This window comes from Electrophorus electricus, chromosome 3 (genome assembly GCF_041902795.1).
Source record: "Electrophorus electricus isolate QZ-2024a chromosome 3, ASM4190279v1, whole genome shotgun sequence".
NCBI lineage: Eukaryota > Metazoa > Chordata > Actinopteri > Gymnotiformes > Gymnotidae > Electrophorus > Electrophorus electricus.
The window spans coordinates 5,709,896-5,722,268 of NC_137499.1; the positions used below are offsets into that span (position 1 = coordinate 5,709,896).

At 39.6% G+C, this 12,373-nt stretch overlaps 1 protein-coding gene across 2 annotated transcripts; it reads right to left on the reverse strand.

The window, feature by feature from the left end:
- Nucleotides 1-959: 959 nt before the first annotated feature.
- Nucleotides 960-12,373, reverse strand: plekho2 (pleckstrin homology domain containing, family O member 2). Of its 2 annotated transcripts, XM_081710011.1 has the most exons (7): nt 11,846-12,373; nt 9,072-9,232; nt 8,005-8,144; nt 7,315-7,437; nt 4,708-4,812; nt 4,204-4,302; nt 960-4,074 (listed from the first exon to the last, which is right to left on the reverse strand). In XM_081710011.1, the coding sequence occupies exons 2-7, from the start codon at nt 9,205-9,207 to the stop codon at nt 2,284-2,286; spliced, it is 2,394 nt and encodes a 797-aa protein (XP_081566137.1). In that variant the 5' UTR covers nt 9,208-9,232; nt 11,846-12,373; the 3' UTR covers nt 960-2,283. The 2 variants fall into 2 exon arrangements, with proteins under 2 accessions (XP_081566137.1, XP_026860332.2); XM_027004531.3 differs by lacking the exon at nt 9,072-9,232 and having other exon boundaries at nt 8,005-8,154; nt 11,846-12,362.

Here is a 12,373-nt window from a genome sequence, read left to right on the forward strand (position 1 = left end):
ATATCCAAATGCATTTAAAATCAATTTTAGGAAGTATGCCTTCTATTTTATACTACTGTAAAGCTAAACATGTGGATTTACATTAGTTTGGAGTTTTGCATGAAATCACATGACCATCAGCAAAGAGTCCAGTTTTCTTGTCTCTCTTTTCTTGGTGTTGTCATATGACTACATGTGGCATAGAAGAGTTACTGGAACAGGCGATTCACTACTGATGACCCAGCTACTGTTTGGTTAGTGGGAGAAATTGAAGCAGCGATCAGCACTGGCTAAAAGAACAGGTTTTCAACCAAGTTCCTAAGTTCTGTTTAATGATATGCCTGGCACAGCATGTGGCAGAATCAATTTTAAACAGTACACCACCCACATCTTCTACTTACTTATACAAACTACATCATATACACACGCACGCACGCACACACACACACACACACACACACAAATTGGTCATAAGTAACACATACACAGCATTACCCTCGATACTGCTTAATACTGCCAGAACATGAAAGGACATGTTTTTATCATGACTTTCAGTTCTAAGTTCCAAGTGGGTGTATCTGTTTGGTAACACAACTGTTTCAGCTCATAAAAGGTCTTGGCACTTACACAACGAGTTGGATCATTGTGTTCAGAGGGTGTTGGAGTAGGGAAAACCGAGATGAGCAACACTCAAACACAGCACACAGTAATCTCTACACATATGGGCTATCAAATGCCTTGTTTTTACATCCTCATAACACGAGAGCTCTATTACTGAACTGGAATACTTTTTTTTTCTAATACATCCAACAATCCAAGAGCCGCACAGGTATGATATAAAAACTACAAAACTTCATAAGGAAGAAAATGAGAAGATCAAATTTGTCGAGGATATACATAAAACAAGTACAATGTTGTTTCAGATAAGCCAAACATTACAGGGGTGTTACATTGTTTATGTATGTAAAGTATTAAAAGACTTTTCAAACACAGCAGGGAAGACATCTTTATTAATACATGCTTAGCAAGCAATATTTTTTATTTAATTCCTGCAGATTTAATAGGTATTTAGAAACTTTATTAGTCCAGTTAGTAAATGCAATCATAGACAAGTAATATATTACAGAATAAAGTTCTAGATCTTTATAGTTTTAGAAGTAAAACATTATTCATTGGTTCAGTACATTGGAGTCTGCATCTAAATTTGACCTTATTTTTACTTCCAAGGAAATTGCAAACAAACCATGTCAGAATATTAATAACTTAAATATTAAGCAATTCATTGGTAGTCATGTATTTACAGTTTTGTTGAAAGATGCAAATTATCTAAGTTAAATCTTTACAGAAATTATACTATGTAATAAGGGTAATTAGAAAAGGGAAACAAGAAAATATGTTAACAGAAAAATTCAACTGGTGCTTGATAAGTTCACTATTAAATGAAGCTCACTGCTGGAGACTATGCTCTGTGTGACAGACCCTGTTCACATATCAGATGTTTAAGAAGAAGAAGAAGCAAAAAAGAAACAAGACAAACGATTAGTACATCAGAGCTGCGGGCTCACCCTCTAATGAGTAGAAAAAAGCAGATGAAAAGAAATGGAGGTATCGATCATTTTAATTAAAAAAAATCTTAAAAAGCAGAAATATATGCCTTGCTCGCACGCATTGTAATGCGTGTAAAATTGATCTCTGTGCTAAATCAGACAGGAAGTGTTTAGTTCCTCTAATCCATGTCAGGCTGCTTGAATATGTGTGCTATTTTGAGCACTTTTTAAAAACACTTTTCTAAGTGGCACTGCTTGTTTGTAAACTAATGTGGTACATTAAGAAGATGTGGGTAATAGCTCTGTAAGGAATCATGTGAAGCATAAGAAATGTGCGATACTCTTCTTGATTTCTGTAAATTTTTATCAATATGTTAATGGATCCATGATTTTGCATGATTATGAGGGAATTTCATTTAATTAATTGAAAATTAACATGAGACATAAATGTAATTGTGTTTTATCTACTTCAAGTTAGCTCATAAATGAAATTAAAAAAATTTATGACTGAAGCCATAGCTCAGCCAATGCCAAGACATGAAACTACAGACAAACATCCCATTAAAATCCCAATAGTAAAATAGCATTATAATTGCACTTGATCATTTGTGTTTAAGTTTTATGAGTGGATAGATGTCTGTGTGTGTGTGTGTGTGTGCGTGTCTGTGTGTGTGTGTTTTGGGGGAGGGGGTAAATAAGTAAACAAACCAGTCATTTAAGCATCCCCTATTAACCCAGCATGTTTGAGCTTTTACAATTACCAACTTGTTCTGTTCCTCTTGTTCTCAAGCTGTTTAATACTCTTGGCTTCTCTCAAGAATTGGTCAGCTTTCAGAAGCTTTTCCATTGCAGTACTGAGTAGGATCCCTGCATCTGTTCCATCTTTAACGCCTTCCTCATTGCCTATTTCACCCAGTAGCTTTACTGTTTCTTTGAGCTCCACTGACACTTTATTTTGCAAGTCCTTCATATCACTTACTTGTGGTAAAACTTTGATCTCAATAAGATTGCCCACTGATGCAGCCCGTATCTTGGAAGGGGAGTTTGGCACAAAAATCTCAGCACACGGATTTGCTGCAGGTAATGGGCTTGAGACAGATGTCTCTACAGTGCCTCTGAGTGGAGCACTTAGGTTTGCTGAAGGTGGATCCTCCATGCCATGCATGTTGGTGTCTAGTGGTTCCAGGTCATCCTCGCTGGTTTCCCCATCTAAGCCCTGAAAACTACCCTGCAACTTATCCGCTGATGATGTTACTTGGTCACTATTTTCAGACTCCTCAGCAGAGAGCTGACCGCTGTCTACAGACTTCTCTTCAACCTCTGTCCCACATACTCTGTTAGAGTCCTCACCTACTCCTGCACTACTGAGAGACAGGATGACAACCTTGTGCTCACCTTTTGGTTCTTGAGTGGTTGGTTTTATATCAACTGCAGGCACATTCTCAGAGATTCTTTCTACTGAGGGTGACACGACAGCAGGAACTGAGCTGCTAATGGAGACTGCAGGTCTAATCTGTGGTCCACTGTCCTCCTTTTTAGTAGGTGGTTTAAGAGGTTTCTTTTTTGGTAGAGCAGGAGGGCCTGGACTCTTTTGAACAGACTCTGGAGTTGGACTTGGGGTTAATTTGAGCTCAATGTAAGGCTTTGCAAGTTCAACAGTGACTGTAGCAGTGTCCGGACAAGCAGGTTTGTCTACATTTTGTTCTACAGGGTCTTCCTCCAATGCTGAATTGGATGAATCCCACATCACTTCTTGGCGTTTTGGAACATCATTTGAGAGTGTGAATGCAATGTCCACTGTCTTAACAGTATTTTCTTCTTCAGCTCCCTCCTGGCATTGTGCACTGTTATCCTTCACATCCGTTTTATCTTTATCATCAGCATCTTCATGATTTCCTGGGATAACTTCTATATCCTCTGGAATAACCTCTATATCCCTTATAATCAGTGCCTGCTTGGGTTTCATGTCTTTAGATGGTGGAGAAGGGGGGTGGGTGGTCTTATTGAATGGAGAAGATTTATGTGCCTCTGGATTGTCTGGCTCTTCCTGATCTAGACATGGCTTGCTAGGATTATTTACTGCTCCAGACTCTACTTTGCTGTCTGAAGCTTTCTCCCCATTGGCCTCCCAATTGCCACATGTGCTTGGCTTGTTCTCCTTTGAAGGAGGCATGGGTAGCTTCACAGCCTTCTTCTCTTGCACCTCCTCACTTGGCTTCTGTTCCTCTTGATTTTCAGAGGGTTTCTGCTCCTTGGATGGTGGCATTGGTGGCATGAGGATCATCTTTGCTGGAGCTAATTCCTCAGGTTTGGTGTCACTCTCCTGGCTTTCACTGACATTGGTCACCATTGATGGAGGCATGGGTGGCTTCAGGACTTTTTTCGGCTGTGCAGAATCTTCACCCGCAGCTTCCCCTGGTGCTTCCTGAGTTTCAGTAGTACTGTTTTGCTTATTCCCATCAGCAGTTTGGAACTGGGTTCCATTAGGTGTACTCCCGGTAGCATCGAGGTCGAGTCTCAAGATTCCATCTGATGAGAAGTTTGCAACCTAATAAAACAATTCACAACTTTAATCCATAACATTTGATTAACTTCCACTGTTGTGACAAATATACCTGTAATATAAAAGGAAAAATACAGTGATAGTTTTGCATAGATCTAAATGTTCTTCACATACGTCTTTCATGTGTATCCTGGTTGGTGGCCTTCTGCCTCGGTTTCCCTTTGGCCGAGTCCGTGTTACATGCTCTAAAGATGAGTGTTCATCAACTTTTACCTGCAGTGAAAAAAGTAAATAAAATTAAAATTACCTAATTTTCTAAAAATAAGCCTCAATGATTTGACAATGCTTATTGATTTAACATTAAACATATTTGTTAGAAGTTAAATGGAACCTGTAAATAATTAATAGTCAAGTAAATGATAATTAGTCATTTCTAGTATCTATTAAGTAATATTTTATTTTCAACATTGTCCCACTTGTGTTTACACACAGTATGCTAACATAACTATTATTTGTAGGGCTAATTATGCATTTATCTGAAATTTACAATAAAAATTTATTTACTGAAAATGTTACATTTTCTGTTTTCAAGATTAAAAACCATCAAAACCATAATTCAAATATACATTTAGCATTCATTTGAGATCAAATATGAAACATTTAATGTGTTATGGGTACCTCATCAAAGATTTTATTTTTTGCCCTGTTAATGCCATCATTAAGCGCCTTTATCCAAGCCTCTTTTTCCTCCTGATTTTGGGCCTGCAGTTTAACATCACAGACCTAAAAACAAATTAAAAACATCTAAAAAGGAAATTCCATAACATATTTAATATATAAATATTTAGCTCTGTAAACTCCCCAATGTATAGAATGCATTACTATTAAAATTGGCTTGCTTTATCTCAGAGAGCGATTTACAGATTCTGTGTGAATTTGACACAAACAGTTTCACTTAATTTCACAGTAACATTTTCACATTGTTAAAGATTCACCATATCTGACCTACAAGGATTTGGTAACAATAGTGCAAATCTTAGCTGGCTGGGTAATTCTCATTTTGAGCCTTAAAAGACTTGATGTAACTAGAGGAGTAAAGAAGACAGCGAACACAATGGCAATGACCAACAAACGGTCACAAAACACAAAAGGCTTATAAAGAGCAAAACATAATAACATAACAACACACAGGTGGTTTGGAGAACAAGGCAAGACACACAGCTCCTGAAATGGGCGTGGCCACAAACCAACACAAGGACCATGTGCAACAAACGATGGACCATAAACAAAAAGCCACATGCAATGCCTACTAATGGAGGCTACCGGTGGGGGGGGGGCACACACTGTCATTCTCATCACGCATCCAAAACAAGAACAAAGGCAACAAGATCTGTTCTAACAAGGTACACTAAAGGTTAAGACCACTTAAATCAAAAATGCATTTAATTTATGCAAAAGAAATCTGTACGTTCACAAAATCCAACAATCTTTTTTTTCTCCCTCAAATGTTGTAAGTATATTTGTGCAGCTCATTGTTCTACCGAGTAGCGTTTAAACGAAGTGTGATACACATCCTGGTTCTTGCTGGGCTCAGCATGGGTCTCGTAAGTACCTTGTATTCCAGTTTCATACTCAAAATAAACCACAGCAACTGCACACAGCCTTGAATAATCAGTTCAATACCAAACTCTGAAGAGTGCAGCAAAGGTACTGGTACATTTAGGACATTTTTCACCACAGTAGTGTGTGAAGTTGGGCTCTAAAATAAAGTCACAGTCTGCACTGGCTGGTCACTGTAGTCAGGAGAAAGGAAAAAGTGAGCAGTACGGTCTGAATGCTTTTTATACACTCAAACGTTTGCCCACATGCACACACACATATACACACAATATTTAGATCTGTTAAGTGTCATCATCTTTTAGTAATGCCATTTAGGGAGCTCTTCTACAATTCTTAAATCTTGCTTATGTCAGGCAGGAAGTACACTGTAAACAGTACACAGCTCACAGAGGATCACACTCCCTCCAAACAAATGTCTCGAATACTCTCTGGCTGGAGCAGATTCAAGTTATTGGGAATGCTGTCCTGACCCAGGCTGTCGAGAGCAGGATGCAAGAAACATCCACAACATGTGGGCAATTAAAAACAGAATATATAATACAATATACATGGAACTAAACATTGATTACAACAATACAGAATAAGTATGGAAGCCCAGAGGGTCAATGTCATACAGATATACAAAGCTCCCTCCCTCTATCACTTAATAGTCCAGTGCCCACCCCTGGCAGTTCAGCTACCAATGTTTCGACCTGTTTGTGACATGGAAAGGACTTTTTTCTAGTAGGTATACAGCCTAGCTGGTCACCTAATCTACCACAATGCACTACTTCACAACATTAAAAAGTGGTGTTAATATGGCATTTTTCAAAATAGCAGCACTATTAAAATTACACTTCCATGTACATATTCAGATGTATTTGATTACTGAATTGAAATGTATAAGTATGTTGGTAGAAGCAAACCTAGTCCAGATTAGAATTGAGTGGATTCGATACAGCCCCGAGATCAAGTCTGCACATTTGACTCAGGTTAAGGTATTTGACTTTTAACCTACAGACCATCTGTCACTTGAAAGCAATGTTTTCTGGCTGTTTTCATGTACCATAAGCATCCGCATAGTCAGAAAGAAAGATGTTAGGGGATGACTTAACATAGTTAAGTGATAGGAACACAGATATAACAGGATTTTCAAGTTCTCAAATTTACAGCATATCAAATATATCTGAATGATTTATTTTGGAAATATTTGTTATTCTTCAAAAAACAATTGAAAAAAGACTCTTAAAAGCAACAAACATTTCTTTTACTATCTACCATTTAATAAATTATCCCATCCGACTAACAGTGTCTGGGCGACTCCTTTGCATGCTGTAATGCAGACCCCATATTTATTGCCTGCCTTCCTCTAAAGTTCACTTTTACTTGTGCAACATGTCAGAGGGGGAAAAAGTGTAAGAAATGAGTAATATGAGGAGGTGTTGGTGGTCATGGATCCTGAGTGATATGGGTCTGATTCATACTGGCCCACACAAAGGCACAGTGTGACTCTTGTGCATGCCATATTGGGGCGATGACGTCATAGAGAGCGAGTCTGCGCTTACTATGTATTGCATTGTTAATCGATGAGAGACCCTCTTTATATTACAGACAACAGAAAGTAGAGTAGTGCACTGTGTCTGGTATCTGTTTTAGCTGCGATAAATGAGCTGTGCCAGCGCTTACCTTACTCCCACTCTTTGGCGCCCGCGTCAGTATCAGCCTGTGTTTCTTGGTGAAAGTACTGCGTAACTCATGACATTTATCAAAGTTCTCCAGGTCCACATGCTCCACACAGTTCTTTAAGTCCTGTGTGAAAAAAAAAAAAAAAAATCATACCACTTACATTCAGAGCTAAACAAGGAAGAAATCTAGTAGGACCTGTGAACGTTCTAGGAGATATTTGTAATATTTCTTAAAAGTTAAGAATTTGTTACAATATCATGAACCTGAAGAATTTTTCCATCACTTTTAACCTAATCTCTGTCCTCCGCATCTGAATCATAAGCACACACAATGATTTCACCACATTTCCCTGTACTTCACTATACCCTGAAAACAACAGAAAAAAATTTAAACACACAGATAATGTAAGTGTAGGGGCAGCTGTTGATGAAGCCTTGTAACAGCTGCCCGAAAGCTGCTAGGCTGCTATTTTCAGGTTTCATAATTTAGGAAAAATTATTAGCTAAATCATTAGCTAAATCATTGTCTTGGGTTTTTCACTGCAGGGCTAAGTTTTTGTAATGTACACAGGTAGCTTGATCAGATTCCTACAGTTCAGAAGTTGTGGTATTACCTGACAAACCTAAGTGCTAATCTATTCTAGGCTGAAGACTTCAGTTAATGGTTAGTCAGGAGCTAATGTCTCTTTACCTCATTGTCATACACAACAATCTTGGTTCTGTCCAGCTGAAAGTAGCGGTCTTTGTAACCACCCAGGAACTTCCCTGAAGACTTCTTCAACCAGCCAGCCTGGCCCACCAACTTCACCTCTTTGGGCTTGGCTGGGTCTTCTTTAATGCCCTGCCAAGAGGGAGGGGGGTTTATTGTCACACAGTGGTACAGCTCATCTGCTTTATCTGGCACAGACTGAAAGGCCTTTTGCCTCATTCCTGAGTGGGCATCAGTGAGGGAAAATAGTGGGACGCTTAGTGGTTAGAGCTTTCTGCTGATGTAGAGGGTATAGATGACTGTTGTAACAGTTTTTGACCCAATTCTAGGAACAGGAGCCAAATCCCTCATTAGTCTAGCTGTTTTTACACTTTTCTTTACTTTTGCGCCACGTGGTTTAGCACATTATTATATGGAACTATATATAAAAAAACTGTAGACAAAAGTATATAAAACGTTGCATTAAAAATAGCCTCTGGGTGCTGCAGTAGTGATGCTGTCAAATAAGCTTGCGCTTCATATTGAAACAAAGTTTTAACCACACAGTTAAAGCCATGTAGTAGGAGCCATTTCCCCTGCTTTGTGAGATGAAGTGATGTTCTGCACCCACATCCACAGTTAGTGGTTAGCACTCTACTCTAAGCATGCTAAGACACTGTTGCCACTGTTGTATGTGATATAAGTACTGGCTTGCAAAGAAAAGAATTTCAGGAGGACTATCTATCTATCTGGCTGTCTGTCTGTCTGTCTGTCTGTCTGTCTGTCTATTTGTCTATCTGACTGTCTGTCTACCTAATGGTGCTTTAAATTCTGAGGGATTTTAGTGGGAATCTATGAGAGGAAATTCCTCAGGATGTGTCTTTAAAGGGTCATCCAGACTGTTTTTCCACTTTCACTAGGCCTTTGAAAAGAGTAGCCATGTGCTAGCAGGGAAGGTACTGCAGCTGTCAGAAGGCGGAAAGGCTCAGAATAATGGGATCAGAACCGTGCCATAGGAGGCGGGTACCACTTTCTCACAATGCCTCTGTCCAGGAAACGTTCTCACGCACCGGTCCACTGCAGGCTCTGCTGTCTGCACCGAGGGGGAAGAGGCCAGAGGTGGGGCTGTTCGGGGAAGCCGAACTTTGGAGCGGCTCTTTTGTTTCTCGTGTGCCGATTGGATGAATATTGAAGTGCGCTCTGCATCACAGCGCACCAGCTGCCAAAGGCTCTGGGTGGGGTGGAAAAATCCATACAGAGTAAAGGAGTTGGTTGGGACACATGGAGCACCATTTGGCTCTGAGCACTAAACAAACTTGTGAGCAAGGGAAGGGAAAGGGCTAGCAGCAACTGTCTGAATCCAAGAGCCGATGAGGTTGAGAGTTTTGGTTCAGGCAGGAAATTATTCGAGACACAATCTCTAGCATGGGTTACTGAAACAGGAAGTTCTACTTTAAAAATACATTTGCTGCCAGTAATATGGGATTGGGTAACTAAAATTGACCATGGATATTAATAAAAAAGTGATCAAATGTCAGAGAGGAGCTCAAATTTGAACTACCACAAACATGGACATGGTAAATAATGTGATAGCAGGTGTATTCAGCTGGGTCACTTCTGAAGGACAATGTAATGATACTACATTGTCAGCACACTGAAGGGACATAGTACTGACGCCATAATGCCAACTAGAATTGTGGAGAATCATAACCTTTAGAGAAGCTGCTATTTCTGAAAAAATACAGCCATTAGCAAGAGTTCTTACAAAAATTCTATTCCCACTCCTAATATGATATGCTGTGAGAATGCTCTGAGCACTCATTACTCTCCATGTTTTTTGTTGTTTTTTTTTGGGGGGGGGGGGGGTGTTGTTGTTGTTGTTGTTTTCTGACTGAGGCACACCTTAACCAACATCTGTTCCATATAAAAGCTGTAGATGGTGAACAGAATGAAGAATCTTATGTCCACATCTGTTGCGACGGCTGGCCTGCTGAACCTCAGCACACCCCACCTTGCTAATTTGAATCATCTGCAGTGGAGGGGGAGCTTACAGCTGAACAAAGTTCTCCAGCAGACTATGATATCACCGGGAACAAAATACATGACCTCCTGGTTCAGAGCAGAGCTGTGTCATCATGCTCCTGGAGCTGCCATGCTAAAGCTAGCACTGGATTTACCAGGACAGGACGCATGCTGGACCAAACTGTTAGGATTCATAGGTAGGCATGCGTTGTCATATGTCTTGCAAAAAGCAATTGGTATGGTAAAAAGAAGAGGAAGCAAATGTGCTTTCCTTGGAGACTTAACAGGAATCAAGGCACACTTCCATAAACAATGCAAACCGCAAGTCCAAACCATGACTATACGAAGACTGGCAGTTTTTACATATTTCATGTGTAGAAGGGTTGCCCTCACACAGACTGCAGGAAAAAGATGGCACATGCCATTGCTTTCAGTGTGCTGAGGAGACTGAGGCTGATGCAAAAATTGAGGAAATAACATGTTTACCATGTGGTAATACTTGTTTTATATGCATGAGAGTAAGGCTGTGAAAATCAAAGACAGAATCCTCAATCCCCATGCAGCTGACATTTTGGACCATAAAAAAGCCTTAGTTCTGTGTGGTATATAAACCCAGTCCAAAGGCCGCCCACATTTTAGGCAGGGCCACTGCTGGCAACTGGTTTTTGTTTCTCAGAAAATTACATGGCACTTGAGTTTCCATTCATTATCATTCAATAAATGCAGTCAAGACACCACTACACTAGTCATGCCACAGGGCACATAGTCAGACAGGGGATCCAACATGACCCGCTGCTTCATATACTAATGCTAATATACTAATACTTTCAAATTTCATGATTAAAGCAGCACGCATAGCCTTATATATCTGGTGCTGCGTTGTTGCAGAAACACAGTTGCTTTCATCTTTGCTATTCCTTGACAATTCATCTACTAATGCCTGTGCATTTCTGTGAAGCAAAATCAGTCTTCTTGCCACTGCTACAGACACAAGTGAAATACTTCCTCGTTTGAAAAATATTTCCTGAAACGTTTCCTTCATAGCCTGTTTTTGTTTGTTTGCATTTGGTTTTTCTGCACTGTTCGAAGATTGCTTCCCACTTTTTCATATTTGAATAGATAACTATGCCAAAGTAACCCCGAATCCGGTCCGGTGGTCGGGGAGCACTAACAACAACTTTGTACAGCACCAGTATAGCTATAGTGATCTAGGATAACTGATATGATATCATAGAGAACTGTGTTATTTTTAATTCCGGATGCAAGTGAGATATCAGTTGCACCGGGGTCCGGGATACAGCGTTGTGGACGCTGCAAAACTGGCTGACTAAGGAAGGTGAACAGGTGCGGTTAAATGCAGAGAGGATTCCAAAGATGAAAGCTATTATTCATCTCTTCATAACCATTCTATCTTCCATTCTACGGCGTAACACGGTGACTTAAATAAGATAAATAAGATAACAGCGCATTAACTAATATAGACAAAAAATGTGATCGCCTACGGTTAGAATAAACTGTACTTAAGTTAACATACAGTTTTAAATATGCCTGCTACAAAAATCCTGCAATACATCGCATATTAATGTGCACCTAGTGAAGCCTTTGAATCTTTAGAAGCCAAGTCGCTGATGCAGTCCAAGTTGGAAGAATGCCGATGTTTAACTAGAGCTTTAATCGTTCACAGACGATAGAGAGGGGTTAAACTTATATTTTGAAACGTATTCTTCAGTTTACGAATGCCCACTTTGTGTAGGCTGATCAGTTATGAAACAACGGCACAGAGCGAAGAAGCAGGAAGAAATAATTAAGAAAATATACTCACATCTTCCATGATAAAAAGACTAATGATCCGTTATGTGAAGTACAAAACACTCGATGCGGACCTTATCTAGGGCAATAAGAAGTTAGGCCTATTTCATTTATTTTCGCCAACAACTTTCTCAAATCCAACATGACGCGATGAAAATAAGGAACTGCGAATTGTAATATGTAACGGTGCACTGTTCATCTCTTTTCCTTTTTCGACTCAGCAACGAAACAACTTAGTGTCGAAAAAAAAGTTTTGTTTCCGGTGAGTCCCCGAAAGCCACATTCAATAGACAACACTTCTTAAGCGGAATAGAGTAGTCGGACTAGTCGCTAAGTGGATACAAAGTTATCGCAACGTTACACATAAATATTGTTGAGGGTCTCAGAGTACAGTCTGGCGTTTTATTTTTTAACAGGTTATTTATCAACTGTAATGATGAGTTAGTGAGTGAGGATTTATATAACGCTACATGCTCTGCTCTTTATAATAGCCTCGCATATAGGCTAGGAAGATCACTAGTGCTAAATTAACTCCAGCATT